Below are 24,645 nucleotides of genomic sequence, written 5' to 3'. Positions count from 1 at the left end.
TTCTCAATTATCACTAATTCTAACCTAAAGACACCTTTTATTAAGGTAAAAAACATTTCAATCATTTCAATTAGACTTCTGCAGTGTCAAAACATAAGCAAAAAAGAAAGGATAGCTTGGAGGAGGACATGTCAACAGCTGAAATAACCCAGATAGCAGAGAAAGTACGAAACAAACAGAAAATGAGTCAAAGCCAGCAGCTAAATGCTCAAACTCAATTGAACAAAGCACTCCCTTCACGTACCTGCTGAGAGTTATTCTCGGTTCCAGATTTGCTCTCAATTGCACTTTAAGGATGTTTTTTTCCACTCTCACATTAGTGCTTCTCTGTGTACTGACACAACCTCTGAAGTCAAACTTATCAAAGCATCATTCTGAATTTATCCACGAAATCTACAACAGTCTCAACCTTGCTTCTGAACCAGCATGGTCATATCAGAATGGCAAGCATCTTGGTAAGCAGCTAACTTCAACTCCATCTCCATCTTTAAATTCTCCTATTTTTTAGTATTTCTGCCAGCATGCTAGAAGACCTACCAGGGAACAAGGAACATACAGAATTAACTACCACTGCCATCCAATTAGCATTAAGCAGGGCTACAAGGCTTCCAAGGAAAACAGTGGTGTGGATAGTCTTTGAAAACACATTTCACTAGAAAAATTAATGGCCATGATTGTAAGGCCCTGGCTTAATTAACATCCTTGCATAATTCAAGTCAAAGTTGAATACCACGTCTACTGACATGATGTTGAACATACTGGTTCCTATTTAAACTGGCAGCAAACAATTAATTAATCATTGCCCTAGAAAACAATCTTTGAGGTTCTCTTCATACACGCCTGCTCTTCAAATGGAGGCAAGCTGCGAGGCAACCTCTGTAACATCAATTACTGGCACTTAGGTGGGTGTCCGGGGAACCACATTCCCCAGACAAAGTAAACTTGGGGAGTTCAAAGTCAAATGGAGCTTTTCCAGTCTGGTTCATTGGCACATGGTCCTGAACTTATGGTTTTCTACACTTAAATTATTTTCCCATAAACTTACACCAGCAAACTCCACCAGGAAGCTCTCTTTCCAGTATAGTTTAAAATGGTCACCAAAACTGAAAGAACTGTAACAGCCGAAGACTTCTTGTTTTTCATAACTGTACCACAGGAGAGTTTCTGCTAAGATAGGGACCTTGCTAAAGGTTGTGGGGGTTTGGGGTGGTTTTTTTGCTTTAACTTTTTTCATATCCCTAATGAGTTTAGCTGTATCTGCAGAAGTGTATAGACTAGAATTATTTATAAAGAACATTTTATAAATGGTTCTTTTCCTTACCTCAGCTTGCTAACATAGCTTGTACCTAACGAAATTAACACAACAGAAGTAAAAGCACACCACTTAATTATGAACAAGGTCTACAGTTGTAGACTTTTCTCTTTCCATACATTCATATATCAAAATGAAAACCAACTGGCAAGACAAAAACATAGATATGTTTATATGATATGCATTAAAGACTAATCTGTAGCAGTTTCTTTAGCAGTCATGTCAAGAATATCAGTTTTCACTTCCTCTTTAGCATTTGTTTGAAAAACTTGGAGATATGATACGTCAATATATAAAACCTTAGTAACAACATAAAAGGATGAAGAAAAAAACACAACAAAATGAAAGAAAATATTTCTTTTCAATAAATCCAAGATACTTAATGTGTAATTTCTCTTAAAAATATAAAATCCCTCATACAAAGCAAACCCATGATACCACAAATACAGCAAAAGCCTTTTTTCAAATCCCACTTAACTGAACAGTAAATTGCCAATTCAGATTAACGTGAAATTGGTTCAAAGGCCAAGGAGGTGAAATGAATAGAGTGCAGTGTGAGGGCTGGTAAATGCTGGTAAAAAGATTAAGAGATGGAATTATAAATGGATGTCAGCATTACTATTCTTTGTAGGGCTATACCAACAATTTTGACTAAACTAACAATTTGGTACAGCTGGGTGGATTTTTCACCTCCTGACAAATCAGAGAGATCTATAAGTGAAAAGCAATCATGTGTCATCATCAGCTTGAACAACCGAGAACTGTCTCTTCACATTAAATGTCAAAAGCAATACTTCTATAGTTAACCGTAAAAAAAATTGGCTATCCATTATGCAGTTTTGAGAATTTCATGATTTCTTATAAAACTTGTCAGAAAGCAATAATACTTCACTGTAACAACCCGATGAATAGTTCTGAACAGCCTTCTAACATTATCTGATATTGACTCAGATCAAACAGAACAGAGAAAAAAAATAAAGCACCAGATTCAGAGGTACTGAAAATCCACATGTCCTAGTACATTAGCATCCTTGAAAGTTGGTCTCAAAATTATTTTGAAACTACATAAAGTTCACAATTTTCTTTAATAACTAATAAAATAGTTCATATAATTCTTATATGGCAGATGAACATCACAGAAGTTCATTATTTAACAGGATCAATTTAAAAAGCAATCTGATGAGAGTCATAACCTAGCTACAATCGAATGGCATTGTTTTAAAAGCATTTAAAAGTTACTCATCACAAGACCCGAGAATCATTTTTCCCCTCTCATATATCGTAAGACAGAACTGTTCCTCGTGAACTTCAAGTCTTTCTTCTCTTGTTGATATATAGGGTAAAACAGGTCCCAGGAAGAATTCGGAGACAGAAGTCCATAATTCCCTATCTTAAAAAGAAACTCTTTATCCCTTTGGTACTTGGAAGAAAATACAAACACGTAGCAACAAGAGAATTCTAGTCACTAGTAGCATCCTACCATCTATACCTTTTACGGTGCTCAGTATATAAAGATACGATGCTTCAAATTGCAGGATAACAGGAGTGGGCAAGAGGCATTAGAGTGCTGCTAGTCACATTAATCATACATATTGACTGAACACTGAATGCCTTTCCAGCTTGTCTGACAAATTGGAATGGCTTTGGTAACCCCTCACTGAAATGTGCTTTCTGTCTCATTCTCTTTTACACCATTCATTAAATCTCCTAGGAATACACAAAGCCTTTCTCTTCTGGCTGTCCTCACACATTTCTTTGCTCGCCAAACGTTCAAGTGCCCTCTCATCCTCCCATTAACACCTTACTGATCTCACAGCAAAAACCTGCAGTGAATTTAAAATTTCCTTTTTATATGCCTGTAAAATAATCCCTCTGCTGCTTTACTGTGCATGAAGAGGGCTGTGCTTCACAGGAGTTGTGTTACATGCCCTTTGAGAGCAAAAGTGACAGCAAATGTCACAGGAGATACCATACTCCCTGCCCAAGTCTAACCTTGGGTACACCTCCGTAGCTATGACATGCAGGGGCTACTGACACATACTGAGTCGACTTTTTTAACTTGTCTTTAAAGAGAAAATATTAACATTCTGACTGCGCATAAAATAGGTTGGCAAACGGTACTTTTCTAAAAATAGGTACATGGAGTGCCTAAAAACATCTTCTCAGTGTTACACACCTGCTCTCGGTCGCATCTTGCTTGCACACTAGACAAACATAACTGCGAGTATTATGGAGTGATGTAGACAGATAAACCCAAGGTGAGTTGCATTCACTGCCTACATTATATCACCTATAACAGTTTTGGATTAAAACATAGCTACTATGCTAGTATCTTTTTTTGCATTTGGCAGAAAGATTACAGTACAGCCTTCCCAACACACACTGAATGAAACTACTTATGTCAAGCTTTTCAGGTATTTTTAGACTACGCAGTAGAATAAACACTGCAGGATTATTCTTATAGTTCACATTCTGAGTCTATTAGTACTATAAAAAGTTATCTTGGACAGCACTCCCATCACAGATGACGCTGAAAATTTCACTGAACTCAAAAGAACTATTTGGGACTCTGGGAGGGAAGCCACATCTTATGGTCCTTCACATAGTATTACCCTGAGAAAGTTTCAGCAGCTATCCCAACACAGTTCAACCCTGAGATGCTGAACCAAGAAACTGTTTTCGATTACCAGTACTTCACAGGTTTCAGGATCACATCCTTGAGATGGCTAAGAGTAACTTCTTCAAATTCTTGTAAAATCTTGTGTTACACTATAACCTGATTCACTTTCTTGAAAAAAATGCATCTGATAAAATTTAACATTAAACAGATTAATTAATAAACAAATGGTTGGGAAACAAGGAACTGGGTGATACAGAATAAGAAGGCAACATTTCCCACAGAAATACTTCTACATATCTAGGTGTTGAAAAAGCCAGTGACAAATTGATTTCTCAGTTGTGCAGACACACTCTGCGATATGATGTACCTTATAAAAACATCACTCATTCAATACAAGAATTCAAGTGTCTGCAAAACTAGAATATAGGAAAAATAATTTAGAGGGAAAAAACTGTAATTCTGTAGTGCACAGTAGAGTGAAATTAGGCAGTTACATTCTGAAAGCTATGTCTCAGAACAGTTGTTCAATACATAGATCTCTACGTTCCCTTGCATTTCTAATATCGGATTTTTAAGAGCATGCATACCACGCTCAGTTGATTAAAGCAAGTAAAAAGCCTTTCAAATTTGGCATTTTTTTCTCCCAAGCTTCACATTCAGTTAGGCTGATGGTGATTTAGTATTAGTTGCTCCATCATAACCTTTGCAGCAACTTGATCTTTTCACCTTCTCGCATCACTTGATAATAAACGTGCCTCTGTTTTTCTTCACGTTGGACTAGGTGTGGTATCTAGATCAAATGCTGCTGTAGTCTGAGCCACGGGCAACAAGAGCTGCTGCTGCTTCCCACTCCACTGTAAAGAAGGTAATTGTTCCAAAGAAGCCCACAATCACCATGATCAGGAGTTGCCACTGCAGAAGGAAGTAGTTGCTGTAGAAAAACGCAACGGCAGCACAGATGGACTAGGGAAAAAACACAATGTAAAAGGATTATCGGTGGAGATATCCAGGCTAGTATTACTGTACACGGATTATCAAACTGACACACACACAGTTTAATATGCAACTCTCTAGCATGCTTCTATAGGAGATATATCATCTTAAAACTTCATTATACATCAACAGATGTTTTGACATGAAATACAAGAGATACTGATTTTACTTGTTATTTAACTAGTGTTCACTGCGAAAAACGAACGCCAAACTCAAAAGTGTTTGTAGCATCACAAGTGCAGTTCTCTAGTATTTGAGAACAGTCTAGAAAGACACTGCCAAAGCTTTAAGACAAAAATCCAGAAAACTACTTCCAGTTTTACAGCATCACACACTATTCTGTATTGGAATAGCTAAAGGCTTTGACAAGCAGTGTTGCTTACTTGCAATCTATCCTTTTTAAGGGTAAAAATTTCATTAGAGCTTGTATAAAGAATCTTTATATTCCATGTCTATCAAAGTCTTACATATCACTGAGAACGCTATAAAGATGGAACTGTGCACAAGGAAAAAAATTTATATTTGAAGCAAGCAGTTGTCATCTTTTGAACCAGACACACTCTGATCTCTGCTCCCAGCACTAGCTTGCTATTGGTGTGATCATGCATGAACAGTTTCAATATTTCACACCACCATTTTTCTACCAATCCTCTAATCAACACAGATCTTGACCTGGAAAGGTCAGTACCAAACAAGATAAACACCTGTGAGTGAAGTGATCTATCCAAAACGCAGCAGTTGCATTCAGATGGTATGAAGACTTTTCATCAAGTCTCCAGCTAGCACAGATGCATTTATTTTGGCATTCTGACAGCTTAAGGACAGATAAACATTAATTAATTCTTTTGTCTGCATACTCCTTTGGTAACTCCCAGTGATATGGTACAACATCCACAAACTCTTCAATTACCATTTATGCAACTTGTTCCCTTTTAACTCATACGCCTCTTCCAAAGACTTCTTTGAGTAAATAAATTCAGTAAATGATTATTTCATTAAAATCTAAGTCTGATTAACTGTAATAGTCTTTTGACTTTAAACTACAATTCCCAACACTTCTAACATCCCTCAAAACTTGTAAGTAATAGCAGTTGATTATATAGTCACACCAAACTATACAATCAAGCTACTCCTACCTAAAAACTTTTCTCTCCTATGAAAGAAAAAAAGCTGAAATCCTTTGCAGAAACATCATTTTTCTCAACTCATTAAAAAACCCAGCCCAGTATTTCAACAACATTCCAACAGTCATGCTTTCAAAAGGCTGCATCATGTAGTACCTGAACAAACTTAAAGATGGCAAAGGCAGGAGCACTGTCTTCTGAATACAGGAATCCTAGAATACTGAGGAGCTGGGTGTTAAAGCAGCTGTCTCCCAGGCCCAACAGAAAGCTGCAGAATATGGCCACCTCTTTGCTGAAGGAGAAAGTGAATCAAATTTAAAAGTCATTCATTCAAACAGTTTACACTTCTATAAACTATTTTTGGCAGACTTATTCGGAAAGCGAGAATGGAAGTTACTAAACTTTAGATTTCACTGGAAAAGAACTAGGAACACCTGGCTTGGCAAAAAGAATAGTTTCATCAGATTTTAATTTCTTGAATGCTAAGACTTCTGTTACCTGCAGTCAATTCTACACTGAATTAGAATTGCTAGAACTCATTTTGGTGCTTGGAGCCACAAAACCCACAAGGCAGTGATTAAAAGCTGAAACACACACAGTGAGTTCACAAAAACTGCAGGACCATTAGAGAAACACCAATTCATTTTGCAGAAAAATACTCCAGTTAAACAAAAATAAGTCACCAGCACAGGCACGAATGCTTACAATTGCAAGTCAGCAGCTGTGTCTGCACAAACTGACCACACTGTTTTCACACAAATCACAAAAACACACCCCAAAAGAAAGTTGCAATGATAAGAAAGCTCTCTGTATTATTCGCCAAATATTGAGCAGTATAAGAGACAGGCATAGCACAGCTCCAGTTACAACAAGTGGACTTTGACAATAAGCATTGAAAGACCTTGGAAACCAGTGCAAGGCTGGTGCTCCACGCTGTATGTAGTAAAACTGAGCCCAACACTGTCTTAAAACAAGCTGAATTAAAACAAGTTGCTGGTCTCACTATTGTACTAGATGTCGGGAATGTCAGTTCTCAAGTGACAGAATTGCTACCGAATGCCCTCACACTGGTTATTCTTATGCCATTCAAGTTCCCAAACTGGGTACACACTGGTAGAATATCTACCTCTACTACAAACATAATTCCTGAAAGCTTTTTCTATGTGGTTAGTGACGACACAGAAAAGCAGCTTCACAGAATTTTCTAATAGAGGAACAAGCTGTTTATATACATCTTGAGTTACACCAGTCAAAGGAAGAAGTTTACGTACCTTGGAATCATATAAGCAACATCATCTGTTCCTTTCATAGGAGCAATAGGGGCATCATTTGGCATGTTGAAAAAAATCAAGTAAAAGGCTATGAAATGGACAACAATGCCCAGCATCACAACAGGGTTCCTGCCAAAGCGATTATTCTTGCTCAGTAAACCGAAGACTCCCCCACCTATATGAAAAGATTGGATCATCAATTGGAACTGAAGATGTAAAGAACAAAACCAAACTTAAAGTACTGGGAAAAAAGAAAAAAGCTGAAAACTTAAATTATAAAACTTTCCCATATTAGATAACAAAGATTGACAGACATGAAAACAGCCCCAAGGAGTCTGCCAGATCTGCCAGCCCCACTTGCCAGGTGAAATAACCTTTGGGTTACAAGAGACATCCAGGAAACGCAGGCAGGAGATTTATCGGATGATTGCCAATGAAGACAACATTTCTGCAAGTATTTTCCAGTAGATATTGTTTCCTCCAATATTGCAAGAGTACTAAGTGACAATGGATGGCCTTGTGCTTAGCTGTTCATTGCAAAAAGCATGCATCTCTCTGGATCCAAGCTGCTAGTGAGCAAAGACAGTGGGGTTTTTTTTTCCTTTAAACACAGCAGTACTTGTTCATTAAGTAAAATTTTCTTTGCTTAAACGCATTATCCATATTTTATTCAAATATCAGATCTCATTTAACACAAGCCAATATTTTTGAAGAAACAAATTTTCAGTATAGTGATTTTTTAACAAATTTAAAATAGTTATGACATCACTTAAGAAATAATAAAAATGCAAACAGAATACTAAAACACCGAAAATTCCCTAACAACATTGTAGTCTAGTGTTTCTCTCATTCTGTCTTACCTATTTCTTTGCACAAAACCAAAAAAATGTGAAATTTTAAGATTCATAATCATCAGTATTTCACATCCTAGCCCACACTCACTTTACATGGTGTAATCTATAATTCACAGTGCAATAAAGAACCATGTTGACAATTTTATTTAATACTTCATTTTTTGTTCACATAGTCATTGCTGGAAGCTTGAAAGACACTATTCAGCTAAACACAAAAAACACTGAATAACTATGTCTTAATCCTTTTTGTGTACAAAGTAGTAAATTTAGACTCACCCAAAATTTCTCCAAGGCCAATAAAAATACCAGAGAGACCAATCAGGCTTTTCTCTTCACTGCCAAACCTATTCACAGCACCAATACATGTTCCATATACTCCAGAAAAGAATGTTAATTCCAAACCTTTGAAGGAAACCAAACAAAACTGATAGATGAACTATTATGAAAGTTATTAAAAAATATGCTACGGTTAAAGGCCATTTTTTCCCTAAAGCAGCTTTCAAATACACGTATTTAAATGAGGTATGTGTAATAGAAGAAAACAAGGAATTTTAAACTGTGTGGTTATGATATTCTCCTATATCAGTTTATGGAAACTGTGTTAGAAAAAGTGGTGTCACTAATTAGTGCCACATGCACTTAGGTACAGTACTGCTTCTGTCAACACAATCCCTTTGTACAGTTTTTATTTCTACTTTCCAAGAACTTTGGCATTTCATCCAAATGAAAAGCATCATGTGAAATAACACTTAAAGTAACTGAAGAGATTAAGCACAATTTCAGTGTAAGATTTTCTTTTTCCAAATTAAGGCATTCCTAAAACAGACTCCCTCCATCCCCAAATACCAGCAAAGAGGTAAGATTCCTCAAATGAACTGCTACTTTTCTACACATATAGAATAAACTAAAACTGAGAAAGAACAACTGCTGTTTAAAACTTTTTTCTTTCTTTCTACTGCCATTCCTGTGAGGAGAGGTAACATAGCTGAGTCCAACTAGTATGACTGTAAGCAACCAGCCTAAAAATATCAATTGCTTGATAGAAAATACATTTAAAACAATGCAAAGTGTTATACTTAAACAAGGAAAAACAGTTAAAAATACAACTATATCTAATTCACCTCCTTTGCCTTTTGCTACTGTAAAAACACGGTATACCATATCCTGGTCTACCAGTAGCATGCTACCTCACATGGTGTATGAACTGCATATACCCCTCAAAGTGGTCTTAATCTGATCATGAATTTTGGAAATAAAAAGCTTTTGTTGGCCTCACGGGATTTCGTATTTTCCTACATAAAGTGTCAATATTGACGAAGGGCCACCAGATGGCAGCAGCTATTTTTTCCAAGCTGGACTGATTTTTTTTTTTTCTTCTACCTTTAAGACCAAACTGCAGATGCGTCAGGCAAAACCTGACTGACTCCCTTCCCTTGTTACATTCCTTCGCATTCCCATTGCACTAAACGTCTAAGAGGAATTCTAGTTAGTTAATTGGGTTAACGCATCACTGGACATACTGTGAAGGAACTTGTAAATCGGATAATCGGCTGGTGCAAGCTGACTTCATAGCTACTATTGCTCTTTCCCTACCAGAAGCTGACTGCAAACTTTGGTAGATGTTAGGGCACTGTTTAGAGTCTGTTAAGTTCTTTCCTCTGACCTACAAGAGCTAACAACTTTTCATAAGTGACCCAGAGCTGAGGTTCTGAAGATGTATCTGTTCTTCCTAAAACTTAATTTGATCATGAACAGAACTGAAGCCAAATAAGGAGCAAGACATCCCTAAAAATCCCTTAAAGGATCCCAGTAACATTTTGAACATTTTATAGTATTTTTGCAGAAGAATCACTGTAACATATGTCAAAAATAAATGTATTTTTATTCTACAACTCATACCTTGGTCTAACAATGACAGACCAAGTTTAACTAAAGTTGCTAGAAAGAAAGAGAGCTCCTGCCACACCTAATACTAATGACAAAACCAGTTGAAAATGGCTAGGCTTTTTCCCTAATAGAACCAAGACTAAAATGAAGGCTGTTAGAAGTCTCTCATGCCTTAACAAAGGTGACACTGAACGTGTAACATACAAACCTTATTTTAATTCCAATGCAATGCAATTGCATTAAACAATCCACAACCTATTGATAGTGTCACACCAAATCACACAAAAGCCACCTATGTAAGTTTTGCCTAACCCCCAACTTGGGACCCAGAGGTGTACAGAACCAAGCATTACTCCACTTTCCAGAACACAGAAACGTCCTAAGTGACTAACTCTTTCCCAGTTCATTGGAATATTGAAGTAATGTTTGCAGAGATACAGAATTGCGATCCTGCTCTGGGGCTAAAATTCCAAACAATGCCCTGACACTGCTGCACGATTACACACCCTGCTTGCTTCGTACCTGTGTAGGCTGTTGTAACACTGAGAAGCATAATCTCTTTGGTGAAACTCAGCTTTATAGATTTCTCTGTAAAGACAAAACAATGGAAATCAATATGACTTCTGATAACACTATTAAGAGAATCTACACTTTCTTTGGCTCTTTGCTTAAAGCAAAAACAGTTTAAAATTATGCAAACTCTGACTTTATTACAGTAAACAGAGTGCTAAACAAACCAACCCTAACTTGCCCTTTAGAAGAAATGCTGTGATCTGAAATCCTTCTTTGTAAGAAATATAAAGCGGGGGGAAATATTAAAGAGAAGATACACAGTTTTCAATTAGCAGACCATTTTCTGCTCATTTTATTTTTGTATTCTCTTAGTTCATGGTGATTGCCTCCTAAAAGGATATATAAATTCTCAGTAAAAATCTCCCTGGTCTCAAAACAAAATTAACAGTCATAAGCAGATCACATCAAACTCCAGCGGAAACTGCAGATGCTTCAATTCAAAATTGTTGGTTTTAAGTGGTATCATGTGGTGACAAAATAACACAACATATGACTTCTCCTTTATCTTATATTAGTGATATTTTTGTTCTGGTTTGTTGGGCTTTAAAAAAAATCCACAACTTTCACACACTGGCTTTCCCAAGTGGTGACCTGTTCTTCTGGAGCTCATCTACAGAAGGAAGCTATTGTGAAATAGCTTGGATCTGAAACTGCATCAAGGAAGTACTCCTGGACTACACTAGCACATAAATGAAGTCAAGTCTACCTCGCTTTCCTTCCTTGCAGTCAAGCTTCATTTGTATGCTACTGTCACCTGAAAGGAGCACTTCTGAAGCACAGCCAGCCAGCTCACCAATCACACTAACAGTAATTTGTCCACACATTAGTGCAGTGGTTCCCAGGCTTTTCCAGTTGCAATCCTCATTTTGGTTAGGCTCAAAATCACAAATGCTCACATCAACAACTGAATTCTTATCAGGCTCAAAACTCACAGTCCTGTGTCCCTATGTGAACTGTCATCTCTGGTCTGAAAACCATTGCCATCTGGCAGTCATTTTTCCAAGCAGGCGACTCCTGAAGGTCCATATTCAAAGGGGAATAACTGAAATGCATTCTTAAAACCTTATTTGTTCACAAATTTTTGTTCTAAGTGATTTGTACATGATCACATTGTCAGCAGAATCATGGAGAACCGGAAAAAGGTATGTCAGTATTTTTTGAAGCAACTTTTACATGAAACAGTACTTACTGAAGGCAGCCACTGCTCTCGTCATTTTGTTTTGTGCAGACCTGGGAAAATAAATGACCTAGTCAAAACAGAAAAAAATAACCACACTGTAGCACTATGCTGGAAGACAGCTTAATTTTTCAAATTTTCTGTACATTTTCTAGCCCAGCAGTATATACTGGAATATGCTAATATATTATTAAAATTTTCTGAGAATCTAATCTACTATTCATAAAATTTATGCTTTCTGCTCCAGTGAACACCATTCAAAAATTAACCTGCTTAACAGCATCTTTTTCCTGAGCATTTTTAGCTTTGAATGTTTTTTCCCACTGGTATACTTACTGATTTATCTAACATTTTCATTGTTTTTTTAAATAAAGCAAAAATATTTAAACTGATGCCTCAAGCAAAACTGTACTGAAACTATCTGTGTATTTCTACATTTCTAATATATTTATCAGGGTGGTATATTTATAGTTAGAGAAGATATGAAAAACATGTTTCAGTATGTAAAAGATAACTTATAAACAGGGAGTAATTTCTGGTTATTCCAGCCCTTAAATTGAGCTGATGAGGACAAGACAGAGTATGAAAGGCAGATACATGTTTAATGATAATCAGTGGAGAAAAGGGGTGAAAGGTATCTTTCTAAAGGCACTTACTTATTAATGAAAAAGATTCATGTGCAGTACTGCACTCGACTCTTGAAAATGTCATATAAAGAGCATTAATTCTCACTTGTTAAAGTACAGACGCTTTGCTATTAAATCTATAAACTCTACAGGTTGTTCATAACATTCATGTTTCCAGTGTAGAGGGGAAAGCAGATGCACGATGTACCATTGAGGAGCAGGAGCACAAACAAGTATTATGTGACAACATGTTATTGCCTTAAGCACTCACGAGCTGTCCCCCAGGACTTCATTAGCAGAATCTTCCTCCCCTGGAGCTTTTGTGTCCTCTTGTTTCCTAATCAGAAAGAACAGAACTGTGCCCACAAGACTGATAACAGTCAGAGCAATGAAGACAGTTCTGCGATCACTCTCTGTGGAAAAACAAAGAGGAGTCGTAACTAGATGTGCAAAAGCAAGTCAAAACAACCTCCAAAAAACTAATACAGGCATACTACATAACAGTGTTTAAAAAGCATACTAATTTTCTAACTTACCTTCCACACAGAGCAAAAGGTACCCAGCTGCTGGCAAATTCCTGTCTCAGTTTTAAGATGCTAATAAAGTATCAGCATATTAAAGTGTCACACACATTCTCTGCTATGCCAAGGCTATGACCAAGGAGGAGCCAATTAACAAAGGAAGTGCATAAATTATCAGCAGAAGAAAGTATATATTTCAAGACTTATATGATTAAGAGTGGACATAGCAAAATATCTCAAAACTCTTCAGATTTCTAAAAAGAGCTCTTTACCATGATCAGAAATAATTAGCACTGTAACATCATAAACTGGTAGGCTTATAAACTACAAAGGTCTTAAAACCACTGAAACCTAACTGCCACAGCACACACTGGGCAGCTGGAGGAAGGTAACTGCTGCCCTATGCACCAGCTCTGCTGCACTAACCAACTTGTTTGGTGTGGGAAAGTCTGTAATACAGAAGTTATTCTCATTTACAAACACTAAGCAGGAAAAAAAAAAGCCAAGAAATAGCTAATAGCTGTGATTGAACTAGTGTACAATTCTGGAGATATCGCCTACATTTGTACTGACTTCCTCTTTAGCTTAAAGGTAAAGATAAAATTGTTCTACATCAATTAGAAATAATGTATATGATTATAGATCAAACGAGAATATGTGCTTCACCTTGAAATGTCTGTAAAGTTTTGATTTAGATAGCAAAAGGAAGGAGGAATTGATTTTTAAACACTGACAAATCTTCTGATACCAACATTTTTTAATAAAGAGGATTCTCAAAACATTTAAAGATGGGGGGAGATGTAACAGCAGAACTTCCTCACAGTCCTATGTTTAGGGAGAGCATTGAAATTTAAAAGGTACAGAATTCCAGGCCCACCAGATGCAAAGCATCTCCAATACTTTCAATAACATTTAAGCCATTGTGTGAAAGATGAGGGAATGTGAGAGCTGATCCTTAAAAATGAACCTGTGCTACACTGCCAAGCCCACGTCTGTGGGGAACCTGAAAAGACCGATCTAACAGAGACATGAAGCCAACTACTCATCTCAACAGGGCAGTATTTCTGACACCTGCTAATTATCATTTAAAAACCAGCACCTGACTCCTGATTGACTACAACAGAAGTATCGTCATCTTTTAAATGTTAAAGGAATCCAGCACTCTAGTAGATATTTTACTTTACTTTAACACCAGAATAAAGAAAACTCACAGTCATTATACAGCAGGACAATCGACTCTATTTACAGAATATTGGTTTTCCAGCGATACTCGGGTTTTATAATTAAAATCTTACATTTTGCTCTATTTCAGAGCTGATACCCTCCTACCTTGCCTTCCTTCCTTGAGTAGAAATCTCTGCTTTAAAACCAATGAGTCTCAACTATTACCCAGCTTCTTAAGAATATTAAGTTTACCGTTCTCTCTCCTGCTCTTTACCAGTCTAGCATTATATCAAATGAAAAAAAATTATAGTATCAATTACAATCTCATTAGGAAGTTAGTCCTCACAAACTATGCCAAGAAAGGCAGACTGAGTTCTTTACACACTCCTACAGCAACACTGCCAGTTGAAGCAGCAGCAGCCCACTCTCAGTCCAGCTGCACATCTCAACCTCTGTCCTGCTCCTGCTTTGCACCAGCACAATGATTAGTGCAGCCATGAGGTGAACTGGGATGGTTTTCCTTCCTCTTCCTTTATTTCATAAGTTAATCACTCTCCAATCTGATTTAGAAGGACGGTCTACACTAGGCACTTACTTTGGAACAGGATAGCACGTATATTAAACACACAGCCACTCCAGAATACCTTTCCCCCCAAAGACATGTATTTTGGCATAAGCATGCCTGCACAGGGAAAATCCCAGAGTAGCTATTGTGGAAAACCTTATTGTAAACTAGCATTCGGAAGAATTTCATAGAAAAAAATCCTAAAAGAAGGTACTCAAAGTGCATTGCATGCAGGAAAACAACATACATAACACAAGGGCTGCAAGTAACATGGAACACCGAACCAAAAACAGACTCCAAAAATAGTCTGCCTAGCAATAAATTGGGAAAAAATTGTCTGCTATTATAAGTTTCTTGCCACTTTCCAGTCATTATTTCATCTCTTCGTGCATGCTACCATATTTTAAAGGACAGCCTCCCATATAAACAAGCAACACCCACCTGATATATGAGTTTTTCCTTGCCAAGCAAAGTATACATAGAGGTTTCCAAAAAACAAGCTGTAAACAAAAAGGACAAAGATGAAGAGCACTTTTTGTGCTAAGATTAAGGTTGAAGCATCACAGTAATACTATTCTATGCAAAAAAATAGTACTGTGCAATTGTGAAATAAACAAAGACACAAGCCACTCTCCACGCAAACAGCTTACTCTATACAAAAACTTCAAACACATTAGAGAATTCTTCCTCATAATGCTGGCTCTTCATTTTCAGCAATCAAGACACAAGGTGGTAGCAAAGACAAGGAAATCTGCATCAAAGTTGCCTCTCTCTAATTTCAAAAGGATATAGGTTAGAAAGCTGACATACTTATGGAGATGATTTTGTAATACTTCCTTAGAAGAGTCATGCTTCTTGTCTGAAGCACTGCCTCAGCAAAGCTAAACTGGTTGTTAACAGCTCAAGGGAAATTCTGCGTTCCTACCTACAGTTTCCTGAAATACAGGAATTCTGAACGAATAGTGATTCAAAACAGCCTTAGAGTCAAGTTTCCTCAGGTAAAGTCATGCATTTTACTCACTGTAAAACACACGACTAGTTGGGTTTGTGGAAACTGCTACTCTGACAACACACTGATATGTTAATTCTGGAAGCTGAAACTTAAGGAACACAGGAAGCATGCCACTGGTTCAGACTGGCGTTCCACTAATCCAGTATTCTGTCCTCACAGCCACATCAGCAATGCCATCTAGTGCAGGCTCATCAGCCCAAGCACTTTCTGCAATTGATCCCCTTCATTATCTCCCAGCATTCACAAGTGCTGTATTAGGGGTGGTAAAAGGTATTTCTCTTCAGAAACCATTTATTGACCCGTTGCCAATGAATTTGTTTGATCCTGCTGACACCAACCAACTCTATACGCTCTGGCGGCAACAAGCTCTAAAAGTTTAATCACTCATTGTGTAAAGAAGCACTTTACCTGTTTCAAACCAATGCTCTTCTAGTTTCACCAAGTGACCCAAGTCCTAACACAGCAGCATTTGGTAAGCAACAGTTCTACATTCAGCTCACCTGCTGCCTTCATGTTTTAATAACCCATCAGTATAATCCTCCTCAGATGCTTTTTCTCCAAAGAAAAGAGTCCTAGCATTTTTAGTCTCTCTTCAAGGCAGCAGCTCTGTCTTCTTGCACATTTTTGGTATTTTCCCCTATACCTTAATTACATTACACTCTCTCTCGAGGCACAAACCACGTGTGCACAAAATACCCAATAGCAGCAACACAGCATCCACTACCCTGTTCTCACTACCCTTCTTGATGCCAAGCCTTTTGTTGGCTTTTTTGGTTGATGCAGCACTCGAAGCTTAATATCAGAGAACTATCAACAAGATCTCTTTTCTGAATTCTGACTGCCAAGTCCAACTTTAGTATCCTTAACTTGTCAGCAAGTGGCAAAGTCCAGCTACTCCTCCAGGGAAGGAAGAGTCAAGGAGGATAACGCATCCAGCGGAGAAGGTGCCTCATCAGCTAAAGCCCAGCACCACAGTGCCTGAGCAAGGCAAGCAGGGCCCCAAGGTTGTAAGCAGGGTCAACCAAGAGTCCAGACCATTATACAAGTTTGTGTTGACGAGGCAGGTCTGAGGTCAAGCCAGGAAGTCAGTCCACAGGCCAGAGTCAGGTCCAGTGATTGTCACACCAGTCCACAGTCAAAAGGCAGAACAAAGCTAAGCCAGTCTAGATCAACAACAGCCAAAGCCAGGCATAGCTATGGCTGAGCTAGAGACCAGTACTTCTCCAACGCAGGTCCAGAGGAACTAGAGGCCCAGGGCTGAGTTTAAATGAGGCTCCTGGTCCCATGGGCAGATGGGAAGGGTGTGGTGCAGGTCCCAGGTGAGGTTGTTCAGGACCATTAGGGCTTATTAGTGCACTCAGGATCCTGACACAAATTAGCACAGCCCTTCACAATCAACAAGATTTCTGTTACATATGTCAAATGCTCTCCTAACATACATATCTTTTTAGCATGTCAAGAGCAGAGGCGTGCAATAGGTAACTGTTGTTTGTTGTTCTATAATGCACAATGGCAATAGAAATGTTGCTTCCAGCCTTCCCTCCCACTTCACTGACTGCAAGATACCAGTGGAGTATGTTTGATGTAGTCTGCCACTTGTAAAAAAATGTAAAAAGTACAATGTGTACACAAGGCACACAAAAAAAAAAGATTAAAAATAAAGCTTACCTGGACTGTAAGAGTGCCCAAAATACTCCACTGTTCCTTCCAATGGTGTTTTCATCAGAATTTACAGTCAAGCAATTTCCCTGTGCCGTCCAGAGTACTGAAATATACAGAATATATTGCTCAGGAAATAAAAATATTTTAGAGGTGTATTCAAATGTACCAAAGAAGACTAAGCAGGGTAAGAACAACGCTTACCAGCAGCTGCAATGCCAATAAAAACAGAAGCAGTGTAGAAAGCCCATGTAGCAGGTTGGATAAAAACTGCAATGTACAGGCTACAATAGAAAAGATCAGTTTATTGAACACAGACTTAAAGTGGACAATGCTCTTTAACAACCAGATATCTCACTTAGCTGCTTCTAAATCAGCTACTCTCTCCTAAGTGACATTGGAAAATAGTTTAGGTCATATGTGAAAAAAAAAAAATCTTTTTACTCCACTAAGCACCTAGATTTTTTTTTTAATATAGTCACTATTCCAAGACCACAAGCTGAACTCCACAGTCAGCAAAGTCTGGAAATGCTGTGGAAAAATATACTCTGTTTTCAGTAGGCTGAAGTACTCTGTAGTTACACATTGACTCATACAGACAGTACCTCTGCAAGATGCAGAGTATGCATGTATGGCATGGTAGCCTTAGGTATGAAATAATGAAAGAAAGATTTCAAAGGAAGCAGACAACAATTCAAAATTAAAACTTACCTATAAAATATGCCACTAACAACCATGGAGAGTTGAGGTCCTACTATTGCAACCACTGAAGGTGATATAAGATTTGATGCCGAGAATACTCCATAAATAATGGACATGCTACATAAATAAACAACAAAGATTAAATACTTAAAATAAAATACAGGATATAAATGCACCTCATTTAAGAATGTTCAGTCAATTTCAAAATATCAAGTTAAATACATAAATAACTGAAGTAACTGCATAAATTTCATGGTCAAGTATTTCCTTCCTTTCTTCTGTTACCTCCACCTATTGCACTCTATATGGGAATACAGGAGCGTACAGTGTTTCTGAGGTTGCTGAAGAGGATCCCAACTATTGCAGGCGTGTGTAAAACAGTGCCTTAACAATAGTTACTGTATTTTGTGCCCAGTACTTCTAGAGAACACTCAAGAGTCTCATTTGTCTGTCAGCGAGGTTTTCATTTTCTGCCAAACATACCACAGAGGTTTTATAGATATATTTTGTGCCAGCTGTATTTTTAGTTTAAATTAAGACAGTGAACTCTTCAAAGTAGCAACCAGGTTTTCCTATATGACAGACTAATTAGGCATACAAAGGGTCCCTGCTCACGCTTGGCGAGCTTGGCTATGCCAATGCAATAGACAGAATGGCTTTTTGTGGCTTTGCTTCTCATCCTTCTGACTGCTCCTTTCACATTTATGTTGCAGTATTTCCTGGAAGTTCATCCACGCCACCTGTCTTACACAAACTGTCCAAGGGAAAACAACCAAGGCCATAGTTTGCAGTTTTATTTATTTAAAAACTTGCATATTCTTCATCTCCTAAGATAAAATGCTGAGAATGTGATGACCGCGTGGTGGGTTTTCTCCTTACAAAGAAAACAAGCAAAAGAGATATGTAGTTCAACTAGAACTCAAGAGTAGAACTGGAGTGATGTGAGAAGCCTATGTTTCAACCTGCTTTAAGTATGCTATGAAATTGTGAAGTCAGCAGAACACTACAACCTCTTGAGAGCGCATCCCTACCAGATGGATAGCTTCACCCTGCAAGGAGCAAAGTAGTAAGAAGACAGGTGTAAATTACCTTGTGTAGCCACTGCCATGAAAATCCGTGTTGTTTAAATTTGTGATCACAGTTTGCTGTGAGGAGAAAATCGTACATTGTAATATCTCACAATATATCTTGCAGTATGAGAACACTTGCATCAGTTTGAAGTCAGTATCAAACGTTAGAAATAGTCATTAACAGACTCTACAAAGTACTTACAATAATTTAAAGTGTTAATTACAACTCACAACACCTCCACAATGAAGGTGAAGGAGATATTTGGCAGGGAAACATCTATGTTTGAAGCAGTAATTACTACTTTAGGATTACACAATGATTTCATCAGAGACCTTAAAATATTTCACAAAACTTTTGTTTCACTAAACACCTCTCTTAGGTAGATATGTATTACTGTATTAATCTAAAAAGTGGGAAAAAGGTGAAGTTTCAGAATACTCTAATTTGACCTAACTATGACCTTCTGATAGGAGTTTCCATTCTTTTCGTCTTCCCGTTATTTCCTTGTTCCTTTTTTTTTCCCCTTGAATCAGCTTCAGTGATCATGAGACCATGTAATTAGCTGGACGGGCAGGCAGATCTGATTGAAAGTCACTTGTAATAACTTTAATGACAATAAATGACATGATTGCATGATCACCAGGTCCAATCCAGCAAGGTGCTGTGAATTCGCTGCAGAATTTCTAAGACGACGTCCTCACGTACAGCATCGCGCTGCACTACGACTTTTACAAAAACTATTCTAAGTAGTTTTTTCTATAACACAGTGAAGGACATTTCTACAACTGAAGCCAGGAAGAATTCTTCTTGCATGCAAGAAAAGAGAAGCTGTAAGAACTGTAGGCTCCAGAGGTATGTTGAAATCTAACTGTCCTTCAGGCATGTAACTAATATTGAAAGTAACGTCAACAACTCAGTAAGTTAGAGGATCTGGGCTGAGTATGTCAGCAGCAGGATTCTGAAAATTTAAGTAGTAAGAGTGCAATCTGCTTTTAATAGTAAATTTGGATTATGTTACGCCCAATTTTGCTTCAGCATGCAAAGAGATGGAAAGTGACTTGGCAGTTCTAGCAATTGTGGAAGTCTGACTACTTGTCAGATGTTAGCCTCATACTCCCCCTCAACGTCTAGTTTGTTAGAACAGAAAAATATCTTAGATCAGGAAAAACACTGTAGGAAAAACTAGGGGCATGGTTAATAGTAATAACTTAGGCAAGTACTTTGAAAGCAACAATACAGAATAACCATAAATATGGACAGTCCAATGTAATTCAAGTGTTAAATACTTCAAGTGTCAAAACAGCCACTAATTTAAAGTTCAAACATTTGAGAAGATTTATTAATTTTCTACTTTCTAAGCAATCAGGCACAGTTACGTATGTAGCTATGCTATCTTAAATAAATAAACTGCTTAATTATCCAGTTAACAAACTTAACCTAGTTAGCACTGAACCAAAAGAAAGGAGACAAAATGTCAAGGTGTCTTGCACATTAAAAAATCCTAAGTAAAGTAACTCTTACATTAGAATACACAAAAGACAAAAACAGACGAATAACTGTGATAGAAACCTGGCATGTTTTGAAATTCACACGTACCGCAATGTTTCCACATGTCTGGAAAGCAGTGAATATAAACATAAACGAGACTCCCAAAATAATGATGTTGAAAATTTTTTTTGATTCAGAAGACATTTTGCGTTTTCTTGCCAAATCCTCAGCTTCAGTCTGGAAAAGCTCTGTTTTCTCTTAAAAGTTTCCTCTTAGTCTCTGTTAAAAACAACCAAGCAAAAAGAATAAAACAAAAAAGAAAGCTTCAAAAATGGCAATTAGTTAAGATTAGCTGCTAGGACAAAACCATCAACTAACCAAGAAATCTGGTCAGTATCTTAAATAACATACAGCAGAATCAGTAACTTGGGGAAAAAAAAAAAAAGAGAGAAAGGTCTGGGACAAAAGGTAAAGACCAAGGTTCTCTCTACCTTTTCCCATGGAGTTAACAGGGCAGACTGCAGTCTGTTACTTCTTCATGACGTCTCTTTTCCCCAAACGAAGCAGTTTTCCAGATACCAAGCTAGTTAATCAGCTCAGTTTCTTGTCATTGTTCTAAATCATAATTCTGGTCCAAAGCCTTTAAATCACCTGACGAAGGAAAGATGAGACACGCATTTCCATGCATGTTGGACAGGAAATAAGGAACATTTCACAATGTAGATCAGCTGACTCAGCCTGGAAAGCCCTTGTGCACTATGGGAAATGCAGTTTTATGAAAGTACACTTTTTCTACTTAGAAGAGTGGAAATCTCCTAATCCTTAAAAAAAAAAAAAAAATTTGTACTAGTGTTTTAAGAATTATAATTTCTATCCACTAAATAATACCCAGCAAGATATAAAGTCTTAGAAAGTCATCTAAGGTAGCTGTTTAATTAGCTGAATTCAAACACACAAAAAGTCATTCCAAAGGAAAAATGATTCCCACCCAGGAGAAACAACGTATCTCAGTGCCACCAACACACACGCTCTGCCCAGCACTTCTGTCTCAGTGACTCAGGAAAGGGTCTCACTGCTTTATCTCAAGGAACAACAGGTGGTTTTAGTCATTACATACTCTTAACGTTTTACTCCACAGAATGTTTTAAATAATAAATTTAAGATCATCTGATCTTTAAGTTTTGAAGATATCTGTTAAAACGCAGCAAAACTGAAACAGAGGATCACACATCTTGTATTGACTGAATGGCTCCTTTTTACTGTTGCTACCTTCTGCCCATTCCGTCGGGATCAGATCATCCAGCTAAATCAGCTCCACTTAGCTGCTGGCCGAAGAGGAGGGAAGGAAATCTAGAATTGATTGAATAAATGACAAATCACCAATTTTTACTTCCACTATCTACAGTGAAGGACTTAAACAAAATCTGCATCCCAGCTATCATTACTCATTTAATACTATTTTAATTCCTGAGTTGTATTTCCTAAAAAAATGGAGGTTTTTTTCAACAGTATTTATTCTTTATTTGTGGAAAAAAAATCAGCATGATTATTCAGAGGCTGCTTCACAAAGATCCAAGTAGAACATCACGGTGGTTTCTTTTAACACAAGCAAAGCTTTCTTTTCCCTTTCCTATATTATGAATTTATAGTAACACATTTTTAAGATCCTCCAGGCACTGCGTCCCACTCACACCTTCTTCCCCTTGTGTGGGTACAAGCATTCACCCAGCTGCAGGGCAAACTGGGCTGGTTTGCTGGACCAATTCCTCTGGCAGCAGCTTGTACCAAGTGGAAGTGACTGTAAAATAAGGGACATGGGAAGCTCCCCCCGTCACGTTAAGGAAATCATTGTAAGGATAAACTTCAAATTTCTCCTTAGAGAAGTTTCAGCAGTGGAATCAGAAAATTTTTAAGCAAAATTCTCCAGGCAACAAAAGAACAAAGTAGCGTGAAGCAATACAAAAGTATTAGTTTATTTGATTTCTTAAGGGTTTTTTTAGCAAGAAACAACCTGTTGCTCCTAGGTTTGTATGGTACCATCACTTATTTTTATTTTTCTTTAGTGGAAAAGACAGTAAGCACAACTCAGTAAGAATAAGGAATTCTAACCCCAAAACCGCTTTCTCGTATCGATACCGACGTGACAAACCAGAGAATTGCCTTCTCGCTTCTGTGTTTTTAACACAGCATTACAAAACGGATAGAAACATTTATCACTGTTATAAGAACCAGGTCACAGCCCATGCGTGGGATCTGGCGACTTTATTCAGCGCCTGCAGCGACACGGGAATAACTTTTGCCCGCGCGGCTCCGCGCCCAGGGCTGCGCGGAACGAAGAGGCTTCACCGGACGCCGGAGCGCCCGCCGGGCCCCTCACAGCGGCGAACACACTCAAAACTCCCGCGGCAGCCGCCCCGAGAGACGCGCCCACCCTCTGCTCCCCGCCCGCCATTTTAAATCATCACCCCCCCGCCCCGCCGCCCGTGCGAGAGGCGCTCCCCTTCGGTAACGTGGTTTTTTTTTTTTTTTTTTTCATGCGGCTGGCGCCTGCTGCCTCTCCTCCCCTGAGCAAAGACATGCCTCGCCTTGTTTCCGTTTTTTTACCGTTTTCGGCACACATTGTTTAAAATTTCCCCGCCTCCGCCCAGTCCTTCCGGGTCACAGCGGAGCCGCCGTGACGGTCACTTTAAACAGCAGGCGAGTGATTACTTTAGAAGACGATTTTCCGCGCGCCCTCCAAGGCCGCCTCCGGGATCCGCGGCGGCTAAGGAGGGGAAAAAAAAAAAAAAAAGACGAGGCCGCCGCCGGGTGAGGGGCGGGCGGGGCAGTGCGCGCGCCGGACGGCGCTTTCGCTTCCGGGTCGCCGTCGGCCATTTTGTGGCGTTAAGTAGGCGCGCGCGGGCGGCGCCTCGCTCATTTCCTCACAGCGACGGGCAGGGGCCGCCGTTGCCGGCGCTTCATCCCCACCCCGGCCGTGGGCCGCCTCTCTCCCGGAGCCCGGAGGTGGGTGCCTGCTCCTCCCTCCCCGCCGAGGGCCCCGCGGCGCTCCCCTATGCCCTGTAGCTCCCCGCCTTTCCGGACTCTGCTGGGCCGCCGCTCCGGCGCCCCCCCTCCGCTGTGAGGCGCTTCCCTCCTCGGGCCGTGCCGCCTCCTGACTCGCCCCCCCGCTTCCCTCAGGTTTCTTCTCCTCGGTCGCCGCCGCCCCTCGGGGGCTACTGCCCGCCATGAGTTACGGGCGTCCTCCGCCGGACGTGGAGGGCATGACATCCCTCAAGGTGGACAACCTGACCTACCGTACGTCCCCGGACACGCTGCGGAGGGTCTTCGAGAAGTACGGCCGCGTGGGCGACGTGTACATCCCTCGGGACCGCTACACCAAAGAGAGCCGCGGCTTCGCCTTCGTCCGTTTCCATGACAAACGCGATGCCGAGGACGCGATGGACGCCATGGACGGGGCTGTGCTGGACGGCCGTGAGCTCCGCGTGCAGATGGCCCGCTACGGCCGCCCGCCCGACTCGCACCACAGCCGGCGCGGCCCGCCGCCGCGCCGCTACGGGAGCAGTGGCTACGGCCGCCGCAGCCGCAGGTGAGCGCCTGGAAGGGAGCAGCGGGGCGGCGGAGTTTCGATAATAAGATAGGGAGATGGGGCTTAGGCATGTGCCTGCACAGTGGGGGCCGCGTGGTTTTGTTTCCTCTTCCGAGTGAGTTTCGCGGCGAGGTTGGGAGAGGGGGGAGGACTTTAGTAGCAGAGGCACGTGGAGATCCCTCGGAGCGGAAGAGTTTCGCCCTGTAGTAGTTTTAGCCCCCGGCCACTCACTCCGAACAATGGCGCCCTCTTAACGCTCGTTTTCTTGCCCACGTGGGTGCCGTTCCGCCCTCCCTGTCCCGGAGTAGTCGCTGAAGTCTGTTGCGCCGCCCGTGTTCAACTTTTAACGTGCTCTTTTTTTTTTTTCCTCTCATCCTGATATATTTTAGCCCTAGAAGACGCCGTCGCAGCCGATCTAGAAGCAGGAGCCGCTCCAGATC

The 24,645-nt window shown here is 39.6% G+C and overlaps 2 protein-coding genes across 7 annotated transcripts in view; one reads left to right on the top strand and one right to left on the bottom strand.

Annotated features, from left to right (window-relative positions):
• Positions 1-1,423: 1,423 nt before the first annotated feature.
• MFSD11 (major facilitator superfamily domain containing 11) lies at positions 1,424-23,364 on the bottom strand. 2 transcript variants are annotated; one of them, XM_086624300.1, is made up of 15 exons: positions 23,224-23,364; positions 21,111-21,270; positions 20,728-20,898; positions 19,150-19,205; positions 18,070-18,177; positions 17,563-17,642; positions 17,368-17,464; positions 15,129-15,187; positions 12,709-12,850; positions 11,824-11,864; positions 10,584-10,649; positions 8,451-8,576; positions 7,321-7,495; positions 6,206-6,341; positions 1,424-4,895 (listed from the first exon to the last, which is right to left on the bottom strand). In XM_086624300.1, exons 3-15 carry the CDS (start codon positions 20,821-20,823, stop codon positions 4,728-4,730), a joined length of 1,350 nt encoding a protein of 449 aa, XP_086480426.1. In that variant the 5' UTR covers positions 20,824-20,898; positions 21,111-21,270; positions 23,224-23,364; the 3' UTR covers positions 1,424-4,727. The 2 variants fall into 2 exon arrangements, with proteins under 2 accessions (XP_086480426.1, XP_009983625.1); XM_009985323.2 differs by lacking the exon at positions 23,224-23,364 and having other exon boundaries at positions 21,111-21,318.
• A 229-nt stretch (positions 23,365-23,593) lies between these two features.
• The window catches only part of SRSF2 (serine and arginine rich splicing factor 2), a 4,456-nt gene continuing 3,404 nt past the window's right edge, over positions 23,594-24,645 (top strand). For 4 of the 5 annotated variants that reach the window (XR_015222749.1, XR_015222750.1, XM_086624304.1 and 1 more), the window contains exons 1-2: positions 23,745-24,205; positions 24,595-24,645. The exon at positions 24,595-24,645 is cut by the window's right edge. Coding sequence is in view for 3 of the 5 variants with exons in the window: in XM_086624304.1 (XP_086480430.1) it covers positions 23,844-24,205; positions 24,595-24,645 (413 nt within the window). In the remaining 2 variants the exon portion in view is untranslated. Of the gene's footprint in view, positions 23,623-23,744; positions 24,206-24,594 lie in introns of those variants that run through there. The other variant, XM_086624301.1, reaches the window with a different exon arrangement.

Source organism: Tauraco erythrolophus, chromosome 20 (assembly GCF_009769465.1).
Source record: "Tauraco erythrolophus isolate bTauEry1 chromosome 20, bTauEry1.pri, whole genome shotgun sequence".
NCBI classification, from domain to species: domain Eukaryota; kingdom Metazoa; phylum Chordata; class Aves; order Musophagiformes; family Musophagidae; genus Tauraco; species Tauraco erythrolophus.
Note: the sequence above shows the minus strand (reverse complement) of the source record. Positions and strands in the feature narration are given on the sequence as shown.